The 22,414-nt window shown below is 42.6% G+C and overlaps 1 protein-coding gene, 1 long non-coding RNA gene and 3 other non-coding genes across 6 annotated transcripts in view; 1 reads left to right on the plus strand and 4 right to left on the minus strand.

The window, feature by feature from the left end:
* Positions 1-1,216: 1,216 nt before the first annotated feature.
* On the minus strand, positions 1,217-3,593 carry LOC111822908 (uncharacterized). The gene is made up of 5 exons (XR_002825995.1): positions 3,476-3,593; positions 3,011-3,117; positions 2,059-2,123; positions 1,654-1,738; positions 1,217-1,255 (listed from the first exon to the last, which is right to left on the minus strand). It is a non-coding gene; the product is annotated as an uncharacterized LOC111822908 (long non-coding RNA).
* LOC111819277 (small nucleolar SNORD12/SNORD106) lies at positions 1,847-1,938 on the minus strand. Its single transcript, XR_002823008.1, has one exon. It is a non-coding gene; the product is annotated as a small nucleolar SNORD12/SNORD106 (small nucleolar RNA).
* Positions 2,196-2,286, minus strand: LOC111819275 (small nucleolar SNORD12/SNORD106). Its single transcript, XR_002823006.1, has one exon. It is a non-coding gene; the product is annotated as a small nucleolar SNORD12/SNORD106 (small nucleolar RNA).
* Positions 3,189-3,279, minus strand: LOC111819270 (small nucleolar SNORD12/SNORD106). The gene has a single exon (XR_002823005.1). It is a non-coding gene; the product is annotated as a small nucleolar SNORD12/SNORD106 (small nucleolar RNA).
* A 474-nt stretch (positions 3,594-4,067) lies between the features above and the next one.
* The window catches only part of ZNFX1 (zinc finger NFX1-type containing 1), a 28,332-nt gene continuing 9,985 nt past the window's right edge, over positions 4,068-22,414 (plus strand). Inside the window, exons 1-8 of one of the 2 annotated variants that reach the window (XM_023743035.1) lie at positions 4,068-4,191; positions 6,727-6,841; positions 9,457-11,265; positions 15,593-15,724; positions 17,278-17,426; positions 18,541-18,690; positions 19,688-19,802; positions 21,526-21,773. In XM_023743035.1, the coding sequence (XP_023598803.1) occupies positions 6,754-6,841; positions 9,457-11,265; positions 15,593-15,724; positions 17,278-17,426; positions 18,541-18,690; positions 19,688-19,802; positions 21,526-21,773 (2,691 nt within the window). In that variant the 5' untranslated portion in view covers positions 4,068-4,191; positions 6,727-6,753. Of the gene's footprint in view, positions 4,192-6,726; positions 6,842-9,456; positions 11,266-15,592; positions 15,725-17,277; positions 17,427-18,540; positions 18,691-19,687; positions 19,803-21,525; positions 21,774-22,414 lie in introns of those variants that run through there. The other variant, XM_004370259.2, reaches the window with a different exon arrangement.

Below are 22,414 nucleotides of genomic sequence, written 5' to 3' on the forward strand. Positions count from 1 at the left end.
CAGACTAATTTTACACGGCACACCTTTAATCCTCAGTCACTATCTCCATTCTGCTAAAGAAACTGAAGCTCAGAGGTGAAGTAGTCTGCCCCAGGCCACACAGCTTATACGGAACCCACAGTTCAAACCTAGCCAGTGACTGAACCAATGCTCCAACTTGTCTGCCTCCGTCAGGAATTGAGAGAAACCTGATCAAGATACAGGAGCGGTAAAATTAATCTACTGCACACCAAAGACACAAGTATCAGCCCACAAGAGACAGAAAGGACCACATAAACCAGACGTCATCAGCCTGAGACCAGAAGAACTAGATGGTGCCTGGCTACCACCAATGACCACCCTGATGGGGAATACAACAGTCCCTGATGGAGCAAAAGAAAGGTGGGGTGCAGAACTCAAATTCCAGTAAGAAGACCAGACTTAATGGTCCGACTGAGACTGGGAGGACCCCCGGAAAGCATGGCCCCTGGATTCTATTTAGTTCCCAGAACTAAAACAATTTCCAAGGCCAACTCTTCAGACAGGGATTAGAGTGGACTGTGGCACATAAAGTGATTCTCATGAGGAGTGTGCCGCTTAGCTCAAGTAGACACAAGAGACTAAACAGGCAGCTTTGGTCTGGAGGTGAGATGGGAAGGCAGAGAGGATTAGGAGTTGGTTGAACGGACACGGGGAATCAGGGGTGGAAAGGAGGAGTGTGCCGTCACAGTATGGGGAGAGCAATTAGGGTCACATAATCATGTGTATAAATTTTTCTATGGTACACTAATCTGAAAACTAAAATTCATCTGAACTACAGCAATAAACAAAAAGATAGTAATAAAAAAATTAATCTACTGCAACAACATGTATCTTAGGAACCAATTGCCTGACAAGATATTTCCTTTCAATAAAACCTGGGATCAATAATTACTGAAATGAAACTGGTAGGTACCCAGTTGCCACTTGCTACCCTTGCTGAATGTTTTTCACCAATGGTTACACCAAATACAAGAACATTTTTATTTAAAATATTTTATTTTCTTTCTCCAAGTAGTAAAACAACAAAGCTAGAAATATTACAAAGACCTAATAATCCTTTTCTTAATTAAAAAAAAAAAAAAAAATAGGGCACAGGTTTTTCAACGCTGGATAGTGCTAAAGCTCAGTATATAACCACCCTAGGACTCTGGTGCAGTCTGTTCCACCTCTGGGTAATGCACAGGGTCTTTTTTTCAAGGGGCCTTGTATTCAAAGTTCATGGTTGAGAAATTTACTAAAAATAAAACAAAAGTGTGGATTAGTTAGTGCTCCATTCTGGTGCAAAGTGCCACTTGTTAGGGCAATGGGGGTATCTGGTTGAGACTTAGCTACGCAGAAAGAACTAGATGGATGCACAAATAAGTATCAGACTAAGGGAGCCAGGAGACTTCCCATCACTGAGACAAACTACCTACCATCTACAACCCAGTACCCATGCTGTCAAAATTCTTAACCTCAATATAATTAATCTTTACAGGAAATAAGGAGACAGAAGACATGGATCCAGAATGGGACCCATGCCACGCTGCCAGAAAACTTTAAGGTCACTCCCAAGTGGGCCTCTCTGCCTCTGCCCTAAGCCCACTTAATCACCATTTCACTGAGGAATTCACCACTTTGCAGAAAACTCACCTACTAGAGAGGACAGACAAGCCAGGAGAAAACATCAGGCTGTGTCATCAATCCACTTACTACCTTGTGACACGTGGCTCCTGACCTGTAGAAAGCAAACAGATAAGATCAAAAGTGCTTGGAAAAGGGGGAGAACAAGCCAATCTCTACTTAAAAAAAAAAAACAAAAACAAGGACAGATTTCACCTCCGGGGCCGATGCATCAGACAAAAAACTGGCTATTAGTTAACAGATCAACATGGCCGATCTGATGGGGAAAAAAGTTCTGTCATCAGCTGCAACAGCCAGTTTTGGGTTACAGATAAACTGTGAGGTTTTCATATATTGAAAACCAGTATGAAACACAGTTACTGAATTTTCTCTCCGAAGATCTTATTCAGGTGGAGACAAGTGGGCATCACTTACCAATCCTTTTCCACACTGGGACTCCTCCTGTTCCATTCAAAGTCAGATTCCTGCTGGCAGCAAACCTAAGACAAAAACACAGAAAGATCAACTATCAGCTAAATACCCAAAGAAGAGGGGACACAGAAGCTGTTCAAACTGGCATATCAGACAGAAACTGGCTTAGAGAAGTTAGATCAACATGGTCGATCTGTCGGGGAAAAAAGTTCAGTCATCATATATGCCAGCAGGAAGTTCAGTTTTGACGGCCGCCTCTAGAGGCAGGAATGTTTTATTTCAACGTAGACACTGCAAGTTCCTTGAACCAAGAGTTTAAGATATAAGATATGGCTGGTCTGCTTCTACGTTTGCAAAGTCATTCAACATTTGAGCATTTCTGTGTTGTGTCCTGTTGTCGTCACAACAAATACCTCTGGAACCATGAGAGACCAGTGTGGCTGGGGACGATTTTTACTAAGGTTAGGAAGAGATCAAAGACAACCACGTGCTCAAGAAGTTCTGCCCTTGAGTGCCTCACAAGGGAGTGAGAAAATTATGAAGCTGGGAATTAGACTAGGTCACTGACTCAACAGAAAGTGGTTCTTATTTTAAACAAAAAACTGGAAACTCAACACAATATCCATCCACTTGGAAATCAAAGTGCACAAGAAATCTATTCATCCAGAAACACAAATGAATGGAAACCCAAATTGTGGTTTAAGGGGCATTAAAAAAAATAAAACACCTTTTACAGTTAAGAGAGTATTGCACTTTGGGCTATTAGTTCTCTTGAACTTCAAGTTCACCAGTCAGCCTGGTCTAATAGGTAAATTGTGAGAATTGTAATAAAGCATACAGAACACCTTAAATACCTATTACCTAAAAAGTGCTCAATTATTTGTTAATCTTCCAGTCTTTAGTTTTTCCCAGCAAACTAAGAGGCCCCTCAACAGGCCAGGAGACAAACGCTTACCGCAGAGGTCAGGAGACCGAAGGCTGGAAACGTCTGCACGAGGTGCCTGTGGTAGCCCAGGTGTGTTCCACTCCAACAACCATTCTGTACGCACCGGCCACGCTAACCTGCGAACAATGAAAAGGCATCAATCACCATCTTCCCACGGTCGGAAAATAACAATGCCGGGCCTTTCAAGGCTGATATATCAGAACTAACTGGCAAGTGTTCAAAGACATCAGCATTGTCGATATGATGGGGAAAAAAGTAAAGTCATCACTTATACCAGCCTAGGACACCTCGGGTCCGTGCATAACTCGCGGATTTGCTCAGCTCCAGCTTATTTTCCCCACGGCCCTAAGGCGTATCTGAGGTCAGAGCTGGAGAGATCACAAGGAGGGAGAACTAGGATGGGCCGCCAGGGCGACGGTGCAGGCACAAGAAGGAAAAAGGAGGGCCACAGAAAACAACAGGGTCTACACTCACCACGTATGGTAGCAAACCGGACGACCCGCGATGGGCCGACATCGGATGAACCCCGATTACACCGGACAACCAGCAAGAAAACGCCGCAGACAAGAAAGAAAGATCACAGGCCTGCACCTCGCTTATATAGACAGAGGAAGTTCTCGCGCCTGCGCATTGCGCTCGACACGCTTCCCCTTCCTTTCCGCGCCGCGCGGAGACCCCTGGGAGATATAGTCTCTAAGCTGCCCAGCCCGAGGTGATCTAATGGTTGTCAAGGCCGCGTCTAGCCCCGCCCCCTTCCCCGTACACACTAGGCCACCAGGCTCGTCGGCTTGGCCGCCATGTCGCGCTTCACACGCACCAAGCTGTTGGCCGGGGTTCCCCCTCCTCCGGGGCCGGCTGAGGCCTGCGACAGCCTTCAGCACAGTTAGCCCGCCCCCCGCAGTCCCCTCCCCTCAGCCGAGCCGCCGGCCCCGCTGCCGGGGGGAGCTGAGGCGAGATCGCGCGTCCTCCCGCCCCTGCCGGGCCTGAGGGCGGGGGCGCGGCCCGGCCCGGGCCCGGCCCCTCGCTCGCAGCCCCGCGGCCTCCTCCTCCCCCGGCCGCCTGCCCGGCTCCTCGCCCCGCCCAGAGTCTGCGGGGAAAGGAAACCGAAAGTGCGCCGCGCCGGGCGGGGCCGCGGGCTTCCCTGGGCCAGAGCGAGGCGCTGGCGGCGGCGAAAGGACGCGCTGGAGCCGGTGAGTGGCCCCCGCTCCGCTCCCCGACCCCGCACCTGCTCCCGTCCCGGCGCCGCGCCGGCCCGCGGCTGCCTCGGCCCCGGCGCCCCCTCAGCTCCTGAGCATCCCGTCCTCTCTCCTCAGCGTCCCATCACCCCTTATCGTCCCATCCCCTCCTCATTATCTAACACCTCCATCACCCCCCTCCGCCACCCCTCAGCGCCCCGTACTCCTACAGCGCTCACCCTCCCCACATCTCCCTCAGCGCCCCCATCACCTCAGTGACCCCCATCATTTCCTGAGCACCTCCTCACCTCCACTACCCTCGGCACCTTCATCGCCCCCCCTCAGCACACCTGTTACCCCTTAACGCCTCATCCCCTCCTTAGTGCCCAACACCTCCGTCACCCACCTCCGCCGCCCTTCAGCCCCGCGGCACCCCCCTGAGCGCCCCCATCACCACCTCAGTGCCCCCATCATTTCCTCAGCACCCTCTTCACCTCCACAGACCCCATCACCCCCCTTCATCGCCCCCATCACCACATCTGCCTCTGACCCCATCATCAAGTTCTCCTGTATCCCCCACCCCATCTCTACCCTCATTTTCTGCCCCAGCCACCCTCCCTCATCGACCTGTGTCCTCAACTCCTGTCATCTCATTCATCTCCATCCTCAGCACCCGAGACTCCTCATACGTATTTCAGGAACCCCCATCACTTCAGCAAGCCCCCTACCCTCTCGTTCTTGAGGCCCTCATACCTCTTAGCAATCCCCCGTCTCCTCTGCCGCTCCCCGCTTCAGCCTTCTTGCCAAAACCCAACCCTGGCTCTCCCTTGACTCCGTAATATTTCCATCAGGACCCTTATACTCTCTCAGGACCCTGGAGACTGCCCCTGGAAACCCAGCTCTGCTGTTCTTGCTTCAACCACTTTCTTTCATCCCACTATGATAATTATCTTTCGCCACTAGTTCTGACCCGCATACCAGCTTGAACATCACTGATTTTCTTCATCCTACCCTTTAGTCCCGGAGTCCGAAAGAAAGTCACTTTACTCTGCTTTTTTCTTAGCATTTTCTGTTCCTCCCTTCCTTTCCTTGCCTTTTCTTTCTAATGTCTTTTTTCTTCCATTTCTTTTATCCTGGAAAAGTCCTGTTTTGTTTTGTTTTTTTCCCAACAAGAGGAAGAAGAAATTTTTCCTTAAGGGAATTTTGAAAAAAACAAAAATTCTAAATATTGAATCTGCACCATGGGAGCTGATTTTGATAAGCTGAGGGAAGAGAGTCAAAAATATTCCCAGCAGGAAGGAAAGGGACTCCCTTTCTGATGAGGATAAAAGCTACTCCACCTATAATGCCAAATCTATTCAAAGTTTCCAACTATGAACATTTTAAAACTCAGTGAGAGGGACAGACTTAAAAGGCCCTTTGCTGAGTATTCTGAGTCACCCATTCTTCCTAGCCCCAGCTCACGTAATACGTGTGAATTAGATTGAAAGTTCCCTCAAAGGGGCATCTTCTTCCTCTTATAGGACCAGTGTCAAAAATCTTCAAGATAGAAGGAAAGAATGGCAGATTTCTAACTAGTCCTGAGGAAACAGCACTCTGTGAATGCTAAGCCTTCTGGTTATTGAAACATGTAATTTCTTTTCTTTTGATGCAATAGAGCAAAGGGCTTAATCAGTTGGCCGAGTTCCAAAGAGTAGGATAAGGGATAACTGCTCACTAATTATTAACTATAGAGTACTGTATAATATAAGTGGTGGGTGGGGTGGTGAGTACATGGTTTTGGATTAACAAACACATACTCCTTTTTACCGTGGCAGCAATATTTGTCTGCTTTATAGGAGAGGAAAATGAAACCTAGCAACTGATGAAGTAACTTGGCTAAAGGCATAAACCAAACAGTAGTTTTGAATGGGAGTTGATGACATTTCTTTTACACCATGAAAGTGCCAGGATAGAGGGAAGGATGACCTTAAAATTATCTAAATTGTGAACTTAATGTTTTGTATCATTATTAGGCATTGTTATGGATTGAATTGTGTCCCCAAAAATATGTATTGGAATCCTAACCCTTACACCTGTGGATGTAATCCCATTTGGGAATAGGGTTTTCTTTGTTACGTTAATGAGGCCGTATCAGTATAAGGTATGTCTTATACCTAATGACTTTTGAAATATAAAAAGAGCAGATTAGACACAGAGTAAAGCAAGCAAAAAGGGGAAAGACAGACGCCATGTGGAGATTGCCGAGGAACAGAGCTAAGAGACAAAGATCTTCCCCTAGAGCCTGTGCCCTGAGTTTGCACTTCTGGCCTCCTAAACTGAGAAAATAAATTTCTGTTCATTAAAGCCACCCACTTGTATTTCTGTTACAATAACACTAAAAAAATAAGAAGCATTCACAGAGCTGAGTACTTGTGCCCATGATTAAAATCTCCATTTAATTCTTAGGTCACAAATGATTAAAATGTAGGAAACTATCTTGATGCCATTTTGTTTTTGTTTTGTTAGATGCTATGTTTCAAGAGCACTAATAACTCTCAATCTGTGCAGATTTCCAGATAATTGAAAGTAACGTGAATGTGGAGAAATTTAGGTGAATCAGACATGGAGAATCGAAGACCTCGGCCGGAGGCCCGGCCCAGGAATCCCCGTAACAACCACAGAGGTAAGCAAGGTTTCACATCTAATGGGAAGAAAATTGTAGTGATAACAGAAGGAAATTGGGTTCCCTGTGAATGAGCAGGCACACCTAAGATTGCCGGCATCTCTGAAGAATGGCTTATTCCTTAGCTGCAGCATAAATGACTCTGAAGAATAGGCAGCTCTCTCCTTTTCCTAAAAGAGCCAGTGAATGAGTACAGTTTATTTTAGCAGAAATAGAGGTGGGGTGTCAGAAATGGAAATAACTGTCTGGTCTAGAGCAGCGCTATCCAGTAGAAATATAAGTCAGGCCAAAAACGTAATTTTTAATTTTCTAGTAGCTTCATTTAAAAAAAGTAAAAAGAGACAGTGACACTTATTTTTAAAATGCAATACTATTTAATTTTTATTTAATCTAATGTATCTAAAACATCAGTATTTTACAATTGAATATTATAATTATTGTAATACTTTTAATAATTTTAATAATGTGTTTTATTTACCCTCAGTCCTCAAATATTACCATTTCAAGATGTTATCAGCATTAAAAAAAAAGTTTAATGAGTTATTTAACTTTTTCTTGGTACTAAGTCTTTGGAATCCAGTGTGTATTTTACACATCTTGGTTAGGATTAGCCACGTTTCAGGTGCTCAATAGCCATTTGTGGCTAGTGGCTATGTATTAAACAGTGCAGGTCTCGATCTTAGCCACCAAGCAAAGTTAGTTCCACAAACATCACTCTATTGCAGTGATTGTTGCGTTGCTCAGAACTTTCTAAAAGAAAGCAACTGAATGGGTTCCTGCTTTTCTCTAAGTTTGCAACGTGTCACCAGAGGTTTAGCTGTGGAGTAAATAAGGAAGAATCATTTATTTTTATTTTATGAGCTATGTGAGTGTGAAAGAATGAGACATGATACAATTTTACATTCCACCAAGAAATCAAATCCTCTAATAGATCAAAAGAAGAAAAGTAGAACTTTCTTAGTGCAAAACAAGAAAAAAAAACACATAAATGGAGTTACCATTTGAAGTCATGATATGGTACGATGATCTTGAATAATGTGCCTTTGAAGTTTTCATAACATTTTTATCATCAAATCATTGTACATAGTCTAATTTTGTTTGTTTTTAAAATCTCCAAGTCATTCTACCAAGTTGAGTGAGTCAGTTTCGGAGGAAAGGAAAGTGAAAAAAACAGGATTTGGGGTACGTTGGCTAAGGTCACTCATGAAATGTGTGGCAGCTTCATCCGCTGTGTGATTTTGGCTTTCCAGTTTGTGCTGGGTGTGGCTCCCCCTCCTCCCTACTTCCTGCATGATGGTTGGTAATAGATAAGTACCATGGGGATGAAATCAGACCACAGAAAGGAACAGAGCTTAAGTTTCATTTTTCAGTTTGCTGAGACAAAACTTAACTTACTTTCTTTTTCAGAACAGTTTTGTACTTGTTGTTAGGTGCCTTCGAGTCAATTTCAACTCATAATTGACCCCATGTGGCAGAGTAGAACTGCCCAATAGGTTTTTCTAGGCTGTAATCTTTACGAGAGCAGATTGCCAGATCTTTTCCCAAAGGAGCCACTGGTGGGTTCAAACTGCCAACCTTTCAGTTAGTACCCAAGCACTTCATGGTTGCGCCATGAGGCTCCTTAGAACAGTTTTAGTTGTACAGATAAGTTGCGCAGAACGTACAGAAAGTTCCTATGTACTCCTCCTTCCCTCTGCATACTACTTCTACTAACATCTTGCATTAGTGGTATAATTTGTTACAGTGGAACAGACATTGATACGATATTACTAGTCAAAATCCATAGTTTACAGTGATGTTCATTCTTTGTGTTACAGTTCTATGGGATTTGACAAGTGCATAATGCTATGTATCCACCATTGAGTTTCAGTTTTCGTTTTCCTCCTTATTCAAAAACATCTTGGTAAAAAAACCCTCCACCTTCCCCTTTGCCATTTGAACTGCATTTGCTGATGTCAGGCAAAATTCAAGTCGTGTTTCCCTTTATGGTTTTATTCCACTTGCTGTCTGTTGCCTGTGACAGAACTGCTTAGTAGCGGAACCAGTGATCCTAGAAATCAATAGTGCTGTTAGTAATAACTAACATTTACTGAGAGCTTTTTGTGTGTCAGGTACTGTACTAAGCATTTTATAAACACTTAATCTTTACAACAGCCCAGAAACTGAGACTTAGAAGTATTATACAATTTAACCAAGGTTACATAGTGAGGAAGTAGACAAGCCAATATTTGAACCAGGTGTGTTTAGCTTTGAAACTTATGTGTTGACTACTGTTTGACACTGGTAAGAGACTAGAAGCAATGAGCTCATCTTTCTGACCCTCTGAAACTTAAGTCCCAGCTTGTGTGGATTAAATGAGATACTGTATTATTCATTCTCTAGCCTATTTTAGGCACTCAACAGATATTTATTCCTTTTCTCCTTTTGCATCCTTTGAAAGACAGTATTGTTATATATGTCAGCAGTAATAATTATCCACACTTGGCAGAAACTTTTTTTCTCTCCAAAAACCTGAGCTCCTTAGTTGTTTTGGAAAATGAGAGCATGTATTGTTGTCCTGTTGGGTTTCTCTTCTCCCTTGATTTTTGTGCTTACCATGTATTCATTGTGTTTAGGGCCTGTGGATGGAGAATTACCACCAAGAGCTAGAAATCAGGTCAATAACCCAGCAGCCAGTGCTCTTAGAGGAGGAGCCAACCAACCTGGAAGGCATCCTAGGGCCAACGACCATCCTGTTGCTTACCGACAAAGGGAAGAGAGGTTTGCGGCCATGGGCAGAAACCCGCATCAGGGAAGGAGAAACCATGAGGGGCAGGCCAGTGATGAAGCTAGAGGCCAAAGACATGGTCAGGAGAATGACACCAGGCGGAGAAATGGCAACCAGGAGGTAAGGAACCGCAGACCACCACGGCCCAGTGAAAACTTCCAACAGTGGCGGGCCCCCTTCCAGAAGCCTGCGGAACAGCCACAGCAGGTGAAGAGACTGGGCTACAAGTTCCTAGAAAGTCTTCTGCAGAAAGACCCTTCTGAGGTGGTCATCACACTCGCCACAAGTTTAGGTCTGGAGGAGCTCCTGTCTCATTCTTCCATGAAATCCAACTTCCTCGAGCTCATCTGCCAGGTTCTTCGGAAGGCTTGCAGCTCCAAAATGGACCGGCAAAGCATTCTCCATGTGCTGGGCATATTGAAGAACTCCGAATTCCTCAGAGTCTGCCTGCCTGCATATGTGGTAGGGATGATTACTGAACCCGTTCCTGACATTCGAAACCAGTATCCAGAACACATTAGCAACATAATCTCCCTCCTCCAGGACCTTGTAAGTGTCTTCCCTGCCAGCTCTGTGCAGGAAACTTCCATGCTTATTTCCCTCCTGCCAGCTTCTCTTAATGCTTTGAGAGCCTCTGGTGTTAACATAGAAGAGGAGACAGAAAAGAACCTGGAAAAGGTTCAGACCATCATTGAACATCTGCAGGAAAAGAGGCGAGAGGGCACTTTAAGAGTGGACACCTTTACTCTAGTGCGGCCTGAGGCCGAAGACCATGTTGAGAGCTACCAGACCATGCCCATTTACCCTACCTACAATGAAGTACACATGGATGAGAGACCCTTTCTTCGCCCCAATATCATCTCTGGAAAATATGACAGCACTGCTGTCTATCTGGATACTCACTTCCGACTTCTTCGAGAAGATTTTGTCAGACCCCTACGGGAAGGGATTTTGGAACTTCTTCAGAGCTTTGAAGACCAGGGCCTGAGGAAGAGAAGGTTTGATGACATCCGAATCTACTTTGATACCAGGATTATCACCCCCATGTGTTCATCATCAGGCATTGTCTACAAGGTAAAGTTTGACACAAAACCACTGAAGTTTGTTCGCTGGCAGAATTCCAAGCGATTGCTCTATGGGTCCTTAGTGTGCATGTCCAAGGACAACTTTGAGACATTTCTTTTTGCCACCGTGTCTAACCGGGAGCAAGAAGATCTCTGCCAAGGAATTGTCCAGCTCTGCTTCAATGAGCAGAGCCAACAGTTGCTAGCAGAGGTCAAACCCTCTGACTCTTTCCTCATGGTGGAGACAACCGCATACTTTGAGGCCTACAGACATGTCCTAGAAGGACTCCAGGAGGTCCAGGAGGAAGATGTCCCTTTCCAGAGAAACATCATAGAATGTGACTCTTACGTCAGGGAGCCTAGATACTTGTTAGAAGGGGGCAGATATGATTTCACACCCTTAATAGAGAATCCCTCAGCCACTGAGAAATCTCTGAGGAATACCGAGGGCTTGAGAAATGCCAAAGTTAATATCTTAGACCCCAGCCAGTGGCCCTCAAAGGAAGCCCTGAAGCTGGATGACTCCCAGATGGAAGCCTTGCAGTTTGCTCTCACAAGGGAACTGGCTATTATTCAAGGACCTCCTGGAACAGGTAAGATAGATAATTTTTCAGAGCACTTGACATCTGCTTACGAGATAGGCAAGGGAGGTTTGGCTCTAAGTTCCTAGAATGTTTTACCTAGAACCATTCCCTGGAGATGGGCATCAAACTTGTTTATGAAGTAGCTACTTACAGTGATTTTCCTATGGGGACCCATTGGCATGCATAATAATACACTAAAATCACAAGGTTAGAAAAGACTGCAACCGAACTTAGGGAGATGCATTATCTATGCTTCATGAAGAGTATTTTAATTTATTTGATTTTATATTATTTTAAATTAAATTCTATCAAATATATAATAATAGCACTGTCTGTGAATGACTGTTTTACATACTTTACATATGTTGACTCATTGCATCCTCACGATGACCCTGTGCATTAGAAACCATTATTATACCATTTTACAGATGAGAAAACTAAGGCAAAGAGATGTTAAATAATGTATTGAAGCTCACACAGATGGTAAGTGACAGACCTAGGACTTGAACTCAGGCAGTCTGACTCTAAAATCCTGGCTCCTGTCTACCTCACTGTACTTGCTTCACATGGAAACATAACTCTCTGCCTCCCCATACCCCATATTCCACTCTCTAATTCTACTCTGGGGCAATAATTACTATTAGTAGTTTGATGTGTATCTTTCCAGATATTCTCCATGACTGACACTGGTATATCTGCATGTACTTACATATTTACATGCATACACATACACTTTTTCTACTTTTTGAAATGATAAAAATGGGATCATGCTCTATATGTTGGTCTGCATTTTTTTTCATGTAATACATGTTATGGACGGCTTTACATTACAGTGACATTTAGAAATGTACCTCATTCTTTTTACTATCCCTGCCTATACTATTTCAGAGTATGAATATATCAAAAAAATTTTTTTGTGTGTTACACACAGAGCTGCAATAAATATCCATATAGATGTGTGTATATTTTTTAATACTCTGCTTATTATTATTTCTGTGATTTTTTTCCTAAATATGGGGATTTACATTAATAGTTATAATAAAACCCATTGCTGTAGAGTCGATTCCAACTTATAGTGACCCTATAGGACAAAGTAGAATTGCCCGTAGGCACTGCCACATCTTTCTCCCACGGAGCAGCTGGTGGATTTGAACCGCCAACCTTTCAGTTAGCAGCCATGCACTTAACCGTACCACCAGGGCTCCTCCCTAACAGTTATGATAAACCAAAAAGCCAAACCCTTTGCCATGGAGTTGATTCTTACATGACAGAGTAGGACTGCCCCATAGGGTTTCCTGTAAATCTTTATGGAAGCTGACTGCCACTTCTTCCTCCTGCAGAGGGTAGATTCAAACCTCGACCTTTCAATTAGCAGCTGAATGCTTAACCACTGTGCCACCGGGGTTCCTTAATAGTTATAATAGGTACTGCTAAATTACCCTCCCAAAAAGATATACCAATTTGTCCGCCCACCAAAAATGAATTAGTGTTCCCATTTCCTTACATTCTTTTCAGCATTATATGTTTTTAACCTTTTAGTTTTTGCTGATCTGAGAATTAAAAATTCTGGCTTGTTAATTTTAATTTTGTATTTCAGTAAAAAATGGTTTATAATTTTAAAAAGAAGTCCCTGTCTTCTCCCTCCCTTCATCCCACTCAGTTCCCCTCCCTAGAGCAAGCAGTGTTACCAGTTTCCTGTGTATCCTTCCAGAGATAAGCTATGAATATTAAGCAGATACATACTTACATTTATTTACCCTCCTTTTGTTACCCAATATGCTATAAACACTGTTCTGCACTCTGCTTACTTATAAAATATCTTGGCAGTCCTTTCAGATTGGTACGTGAGTAGTGTGTGTCTTAGTTATCTAGTGCTGCTATAACAGAAACACCACAAGTGGATGGTTTTAATGAAGAGAAGTTTTCTTTCCTCACAGTTAAAGTAGGCTAAAAGTCTAATTCAGGGTGTCAGCTCCAGGGGAAGGCTTTCTCTCTCTTGGCCTTCTCATCAGTGTTCCCCCAGACTAGGAGCTTCTCCGCGCAGGGACCGCAGTCCAAAGGACGCACTCTGCTCCTGGCACTGTTGTCTTGACGGTATGTGGTCCCCCTGTCTCACTGCTCACTTCTGTCTTTTATATCTCGAGAGATTGCCTCAGGACACAATCCAGTCTTGTAGATCCAGTCTTGCCTTACTAACACAACTGCCACCCATCCTCCCTCATTAACATCATAGAGGCAGGATTTACAACATATAGGAAAATAACACAGTACCAGGAATCATGGCCCAGCCAAACTGATATACACATTTTTGGGGGGACATAATTCAAACCATGACAGTGTCTCATTGTTTATGACTGCATATTATTCCATTGTATGGCTACATCTTAGTCTGTTTAACCAGTTCGCTGTTAAAAGGTTCACTGCTGCAAACAGTATTTCAGTGAATAGCCTTGTTTGTGAATCACTTCACACATGAACAGAAAATATCCAGAAGAAAAATTCTTAGGAGAGTAATTGACGAGTCAAAGAATATATGCATTTGTAATTTTGATGGTGCCAGATTGCCATCTGACAATGTATATATCACAGTAGTTTAATTTGTATTGCTTTAAGAATGAGATTGAAAAAAAAAATGAGATTGAATATCCTTTCTTGCATTTATTAGCTATTTATATTTCTGCTCCTATGGATTGTTTTTTCATATTTTTTGCCCATGTATCTGTTGAATTGCTTCTCTTATTGATTTGTAGGAGCTGTTTGTATATTCGAGATATGCGTGTTGTAAATAATTTTCTCTAATGTTATCACTTGAATTCGGACGTGTTAGCTCCAAGTACAGAAATCATTTCAGGCTAGTTTAAGACACACATGTGCACACACATACATACACAGCTACTAGGGAAGGGCCTACCTGTGAGTATGGGGGTAGGTAGTAAAGGGGATCGTTTTTGGAGTGAAATCCCAATAAGTACCTACTCTAAGGGGTAAATGGGAGGAAGCAGGAGGAGGAGATAGAGTAAATATTGAATTACAAAGATTCTCCTTCTGACTAAAGTATCCTTATCCATCCAGTCCTCCAAACTAGAAACCTAGGAGTTACTTTTTCTGTTCACTTTCCCCCATAGCCAAACTGTTACCAAGTTCCAATCAATTTTACCTTTGAAACGTCTCCCCAGTCTTCCAACTTATCTCTACTGCTAGAGCCAGGCCTTGGTCATCACTCACCTAGAAGATGGCAGGAGCCTCCTGACCAGTCCACCCCATTCCATCTTGCCCGCTGTTACTTACTTGTCACTTCCCCAGGGAAGTCTCTCCTAATTTCATCAGTGAGACCAAAATCCCAGTTATGTGCTTCCTTGGTACCATGTATCTCTGTTTCCACATTTATAATTTCACCTTTGTTTGTGTGATTAGTTATTCTTTCTCTTCTGTAGGTTTATAAGATTCAGAAGGATAAGAATCATGTCTGTTCTGCTCACCATTGTGTGTCTAGCATCTTAACTCAGTGCCTGCACCTAGCAGACACTCAAGAAATATTATTTAAAGGAAAAAAAGGAAGAAAGAAATTGTTATGTATCATGCTGTATTAAAATCTTTGATTTTCTTATATTGCTGCCTCACTCAACTTTGAAGTTTTTCAAGGACAGTCGCTATCTTACTCAGCCTGACACAATGTAGGAATTTAGTGATTTATAGACTGAATTAAGTGCCAATTATCAATGAACCTGTAACTGACTCCACTGCTGATTTCTATAGTGAACTTTTCCCTCCCATCACAAAGGCAAGTCTGCCATGGTATATAAAAGCATTCATAAGAATTTTGCACATGAGATTGGAAACAATCTCATCAATAGGGAACAGTCAGTCAATAGGGAACAGGCTAAAAAACACCTTACAGCTGTAAAAAACAAGAAAGAGAGAATTCTTTTTATGTACTGATAGAGAACTGCCTCTAAGATACATTAATTGAAAAAAAAACAAGATGTAAAACAGTGAAAATAGTCTGCTACTGTTCCTGTTACCAACAAAAAGGGAGGGAAGGCTAGAAAAAGAATATATGTTCATATTTGTTTGTATATGCTTAGAATGGCTATCTTTGAAAGTTACATAAGAAGCTGGTACTATTGGTTGCTTTTGGACAGAGGAACTGGGTAACAAAGGGACAGAAATGTGAGGGGGTACTTTTCACAGCATAGCCATTTGTGCATCTTGGATTTGAAATTATCTGAATTTATTACCTTAAAATTTTTAAAAACAATTGCTATAAGTAATTAATTACTGTTTTAGAAAGTATCTACATTTTTTAACTCTCTCATTCTTTTTCTTTGTTTTCTAGGCAAAACCTATGTGGGTCTGAAAATTGTTCAGGCCCTTCTAACCAATGAGCCTGTTTGGCAAGTTAGCCGCCAGAAGTTTCCTATCTTAGTTGTATGTTACACTAATCATGCTTTGGACCAGTTTCTGGAAGGTAATGTCTGTAGGCAAAATTGTTCTCTATCAAGATATTTACAGTTGAACTTGAAACACTACTGTCAGCAACTTCAGTAGCTTTCTGTTGCTCCTTGAATAAACTCCACAGTCCTTATCATGACCTTCCAGGCCGTGTGTGATCTGCCCCAGCCTAACTCTGAACCTCATCTCCTACCTCTTCCCTTGTTCTCCCTAACTCTCACAATGCTGATTATCTTCAATTCCTTGAGTTCCTCTGGCTTCTCCCTCAGCTCCTGCTGTTCCCTCTGCCTGCACTGTTTTTTTGTTTTTGTTTTTTCCCTATCCCCCTCTCTCCATCTTGAATCCATCCAGCCTAGCTGGCTCAAGCTCATTCTTCAGGTCTCTCTTTAAATCTCTCTTCTTCAGGTGGACTTTCCCTACTGCCCCAATAAGATTAAGTCTTCCATGGTATTTCTTTACAGACTTAGCATCTGTGTAATGGATTATTTTTATAATCGATTTTATGTGTCTCTGCCCTAGACTGTAAACACTGTGAGGGCTGGTCCTGTTTCTTGGCTGTATTTACAGATTCTGGCACATTTAGGCACTCAAAAAATATTAATAGTGTGAATGAATGAATAAGTATATGCTTTTCTTCTGCTTAGAATGTTATTTTCCACTCTTCTTGTACCCTTCTTTCACCTAGGTAAATATTTCTTATTCATAGAGTCTCAAATATTAGATCCTCAAGAATTAGATCCCTACACTACCCAGGTTAGGTAAGTTGCCCCTGTTATACACTTATAGCATTATGTAGTTAAAATACTTACTGTATTTATCACTATTGTAATAAATTACTTAATGAGTATTGTCTCTGCTAAACTAAAACATGAAAACAAATCAGGAACTGAATTTGTGTTTTGACTGCTATAACTCAGCACCTAGCACATGCCTGGCACATAATAATCAGTAAATATCTGTAGGATGAATAAGAGATAACTTTTACTGGATGTTTGCTTTGTGCCAAGCCCTAAAGCTAGGAGTTTTAAAGGTACTATCTCTTTTTCCATACTGTAACCCTGTAAGGAAGATATTTTTAAAAAAACCAAACCCATTGCAGTTGAGTTGATCCTAACTCATAGTGACCTTGTAGGACAGAGTAAAACTGCCCCATGGGGTTTTCAAGGTTGTAAATCTTCATGGAAGCAGACTGCCACATCTTTTTCCCGAGGTGCGGCTGGTGGATTTGAACTGCCAGCCTTTCGTTTAGCAGGCAAGTGCCTGAAACTGAGGCTTAATTAAGTAAGTTTTCCCAGGTTACGCAGCAGTAAGTGGTGGAGCCAAGATATGGGTCCCTGATTGATTCCAAAGCCTGTGCTCTTAAGCACTACGCTTTATTGCTCTGCAGGTCACATCTTCTCTAGGGCCTTCTTGCTCATTAATGAGGTATATTTCTTGTCAGCGCCAGTTTATTCCCTAAGGACAGTGTGGAAAAAGGTCCAGGGGCCAGCTGAGACAAGATGCCAAACACACAGCCCTCCTCCTCAGAGAACTCAACATAGCTCTTCTCAACTCTGGTATGTTTCACAGGCATCTACAAGTGTCAGAAAACCAGCATCGTGAGGGTGGGTGGAAGGAGCAACAGTGAAATCTTGAAGCAGTTCACCCTGAGGGAGCTGAGGAACAAGCGAGAATTCCGTCGCAACCTCCCCATGCACCTCCGAAGGGCCTACATGAGTGTAAGTCCCAGCTTTGGACTATCTGAGGTAGCTCAAGGGACACCTGAACAAGATAGCAGTAGCTTTCTGGATAGGCAGTCCAGGGTAGATTGGAGGCTCCTCAAAGCTGTGAAGAACCCTCCTGATCAAAAGGGGGAAAATGAAGAATAGAATTTAAAATTCTCATGGGCTACAGACTTTCTGGAGCCATGAAGGCTGGATAAACCCCCAAAACTATTGCCCTGAGATAATCTTTAAACCTTAAACCAAAACTATCCCTTGAAGTCTTCTTAAAACCAAACAGTAGTTTAGCTAAACTAGTAAAGAATGCTTTCCTTGAGCATTATATTCTTTTAAGATCTATGTATATGGGATCAAATTGACAACAGCAACTCAAAAGAATACATAACAACCTTAGGGGGGCAGGGTGAGAATGGTTGCACAACTCGAAGAATGTAATTAGTGTCACTGAATTGTACGTGTTGAAACTTGAATTGGTGTATGTTTTATTCTCAACAACAACCAAAAAAAAAGGAAAAGATTATTTTTAAAAAAAAAGCTGTGAAGGACCCAAGTTCCTTCTAGCATTCCATTCATGGTGTGACCTTTGCCCTCACTATCCAAGATGGAGAAAGGATGAGGGCACACTGACCCTCCCACCCTCCTGTCTTCACTAGGACTTTAAGCCTACTTTCCCCAAACCACTCACAGCACTTCTACTTACATCCCATTGGTCAGAACTTAATCACATGGCCAAATCTAGCTCCAAGGGAGCCTGGGAAATGTTATCGTTTAGCTGGGTAGTAATGTGTCCAACTAAAAGTCTGAGTACTTATTACTAAGGAAAAAAGAGAACAGATATTGTGAGGCTAGAAGTCTCTGCCACAGTATCCTTAGCATGTTTTTATGTCAGATCGTTGCTTTTTCTTACTGTCTTTTAGACATTTTGAATGCTAATCCTTTAGTTTCAAGACCATGATAATATGCCTCAGGAAACTGATTTGTTGACTGGTCTATTTAATTGTTGTTGTCTTTCCTTGCTGTTCTGTCTTAGCTTTCTTTTTCCTCAAGGCAGGGACTGGGTTTGGTGGATAATGATGTTTTCTCATCCTTTCTTTCCCTCTGTTCCTGGCAGATCATAACACAGATGAAGGAGTCAGAGCAAGAGCTGCACGAAGGGGCCCAGTCCCTAGAGTGCACCATGCACGGTGTGCTACGGGAACAGTCCCTAGAGAAGTACATCTCTGCCCAGCACTGGAAAAGCCTGATGAATGGACCAGTACAGGTAGGGGTCAACCCTGAGCGATGCAAGCATCCTGCTTGCCCCCAGCTGGAGCAGCAAAGTTTTAGCTGTTTGGTAATCTGATGCTGCCATAATGTGAAAAGTTTTCTTTCATAATGGGAAGCAGCCAAGTGTACTGGTCAAAAACAAGACTTGGGAGCCAATCTGCTAGATTTGAGTCCTCCTTCGATTTTAATTTCTCTATGCCTATTTCCTCTTTTATCAAGTGGGCATAATAGTAGCATTAAGTTGGACCATATAAAATTGGTAATATTTGTAAATTTGACTTGCAAAAACAGCAATTTCTTATGGATCAACTTAAGTCTTATCTCATAGGATCGTTACTAGAATAAACAAGTTAATATTTGCAAACCTGTTAATAAAATCATGACGAGAGCTTGACTGTCAGCAGATCTAGGTCATGCGGACTGCCCGTGTGACTTGGGCCAGTGTGATCCTTGGGTCCCTTGATGGTCAGACGGGGATGAAAATAATGCCTGCCTTCAAAAGCTCTTGTAAGAAGTACATAATTGAGATGATCTCTTTCAGGTGGCTGACCAGGAACCCATGAAATGGTAGCTTTATTATCATCGGTTTGGTGATTTCAGGGGCTGCAAACCAAAAGCCTAAAGGGGTAGATCCAGTCATGTAAGTGAGTGAAGCAAGCAAGATGTGAGACAGTAGGGAGTAGAGAGGACTGGCAAGCTGGAAAAGGGGTGGCAGCAATCTGGCTCGCACCATTTGTTGCTTTTCAGAAACGCAAGTCCATTGTTGCCATAGCTTCTGATTTTGTCACGACAGGCAGGAAATTTTGATTTTTTTAAAGAAATACTGTGATTTTTATATTTAGTGCAAGCCGTAGTGAATGTTCCAATTGCCCAAGGAGCATCAACTTACAACCTCTGAATTTTAAAGGGATTTTTTTTTATCCTTATAGGAGACCATGTCGTCACACTAGTTGCCAGGGAATTCTCATGACTGCTAATTCTTCTTTCCTCAGGATACTGAATGGGTTTGCTTCCAGGGATGGAAACATTCCATGATGCTGGAGTGGCTGGGTCTAGGTGTCGGTTCTTTCACCCAGAGTGTTGCTGCAGCAGGGCCTGAGAATACAGGTAAGAAGTGAACGTGTACCTAGAATCACATCTTAAGGTAGAATATGGTAAAGACCAGAACAACAGGACTTAAAAGTAGTACCCAGAGTATATTAAAGAGCTATGAATCAATAAGAGAAAGATAAGTAGCTTGGTAGGAAAATAGATAAAAGATTTTAACAGGCGTATCACAAAATAGGAAATCCTAATGCCCAATAAACATAAAAAAGTGCTCATTAGAAATTAGAGAAATTGAAACAACAATGAAATACTATTACACACCCACCAGATTGGCAAAAGCTAAAAAGTTTGATATAATCCAGTGTTGATGAGAATGTGTGATGCGATGGGAACTCTGATACACTGCCAGTGAGGGTATAAATTGGCACAACCACTTTATGATAGCAGAAAAACAGAAAGAACTCAAATGTTCATCAACATTTGTACAATGGATGAATCAATTATGGTCTATTCAGGTAATGAAATACTGTATGACAGTGAAAATAAATGGATTACAGCCTAGAGAGCAACATAGATGAATCTTAGAAACGTAATGCTGACTGAAGAAGAGCAAGTTACAGAAAAATATGTACAACATGATCCCATTTATATAGAGCTCAAAAATAGTCAAAATTAGACAATGTGTTGTTTAGAGGTATATATACAGCATATAAGTAATAAATTTATTTTACAAAAAAACAAGGAAATGAGAAATATAAAATTCAGTTTCAGAGAGCCCACAAGGCTCTTTAAAGAAACTGGTAATTATTTATCTCTTAACTTACGTGAAGGTACCTGGATGTTCATTTTATATGTTTTTATTACTCTTTAAATTACGTATATACATTGTATACTCTCTTTTGTATGTATATTTGACATTAAGAAAAACCTTTTTAAAAAGGTACATGTGCATATAACCCGCTGCCGTTGAGTCGATTCTGACTCATAGTGACCCCATAGAGTTTCCAAGGCTGTAAATCTCCACGGTAGCAGACTGCCACATCTTTCTCCTGCAGGGCCACTGGTGGTTTCAAACCGCCGACCTTTCATTTTGCACTCAGTCGCTTTAACCACTGCACCACCAGGGTTTTCAGTTGTCTTATATGCATGTGAAAGCTGGATGTTGAATAAGGAAGACTGAAGAATTGACACCTTTGAATTGTGGTGTTGGTGAAGAAAATTGAATATACCGTGGACTGCCAAAAGAACAAACGAATTTGTTTTGGAAGAAGTACAGCCAGAATGCTCCTTAGAAGCAAAGATGGTGAGACTTCATCTCATATACTTTGGACATGTTATCAGGAGGGACCAGTCCCTGGAGAAGGACATCATGCTTAGTAAAGTAGAGGATCAGTGAAAAAGAGGAAGACCCTCAATGAGATGGATTGACACAGTGGCTGTAATGATGGGCTCAAGCATAACAACGATTGTGAGGGTGGTGCAGGACCCGGCAGTGTTTCGTTCTGTTGTCCATAGGGTCACTATGAGTCGGAACCAACTCGATTCGATGGCACCTAACAACAACAACAACATGTGCATATGATTTTAGAATTAAAAATGTAACAAAAATGTAAATAAGAAACTAAGGTGTCCTCCCCAAACTCTCATTCCTCCCAGTTTCCTTCCCTAGGGGTAAACACTTAAACCTCTTGGGAATGTCTTCATGCATCTGAGTTCTTGTAGGTGCCCTCCCCCATTCTTTGGCTTCAAGAGTCACCATCCCTGTCCTGCTTTCCTCTCTTAGCCCAGGCAGAAGGGGAGGAGGAGGAAGAAGGTGAAGAGGAGGCTTCACTGATCAAGATTGCAGAGGAGGCCGACCTAATTCAAGCAGACCGGGTGATTGACGAGGAAGAGGTGGTGAGGCCACGGCGGCAGAAGAAGGAAGAGAATGGAGCAGACCAGGCATTGGTGAAAATGCTTCTGGCCATGAGGCTAGACAACCATGGCCAAGGGACAGCAGCTGGGCAGGAGGAAGCTGCAGGAGAGTGGCAGGTAAACCCACTTCCTCATGTCCCCTGAAAGCCCTTACAGAAGGGGAAACAGAAGGCTACTTATTAATGCCAGGTGGATGGGGACTAGACTCTTGTGAGACAGTCCTGAGAGTATCTGTTTTGACCAGAACCTCAGCCACTTGTTTGCTTCACTTCTGTTACTGCGTAGTCACCTCAGCTTCACAATTAGCTTAATGTACTCATCTGACAACCTAACCCTGGTGTAAGATGGGTCCGGTTCCCAGAGGTATAAAAATGATGACTCTCCAGAGGGGCCCTGGCAGGAAATGCCAACTTAGAAAGACAGGAAGCAGGTAGCCAAGTGCTTTTCTAGAACTTTTAGAAGAAAGCAGCACATGTGAGTTGGAGCAAACACTTACGATCTCAGTGCTTGGTACTTTCAACAGTGTTGTATTCTTAACCAAAATTGTGTCTGTGAACATGGATTAAAATTTTAGAGGATTAAAATAAAACAGATGAAGCAGGCCCTACATGCTGCACAGAATCCAGCCTCATTGACCCTGGGATTTGATACTTAAAGACAGAATGGTTTAAATGCCCAGATGTCTGCATAGAGGCTTCTCTGCGCCTTCCTTTGGTTGAGCCCAGTGGTCCTCAGAATTTACCATGCATTACTGTGAC

The sequence above is a fragment of the Trichechus manatus genome, unplaced genomic scaffold (assembly GCF_000243295.1).
Source record: "Trichechus manatus latirostris isolate Lorelei unplaced genomic scaffold, TriManLat1.0 scaffold00008, whole genome shotgun sequence".
NCBI lineage: Eukaryota > Metazoa > Chordata > Mammalia > Sirenia > Trichechidae > Trichechus > Trichechus manatus.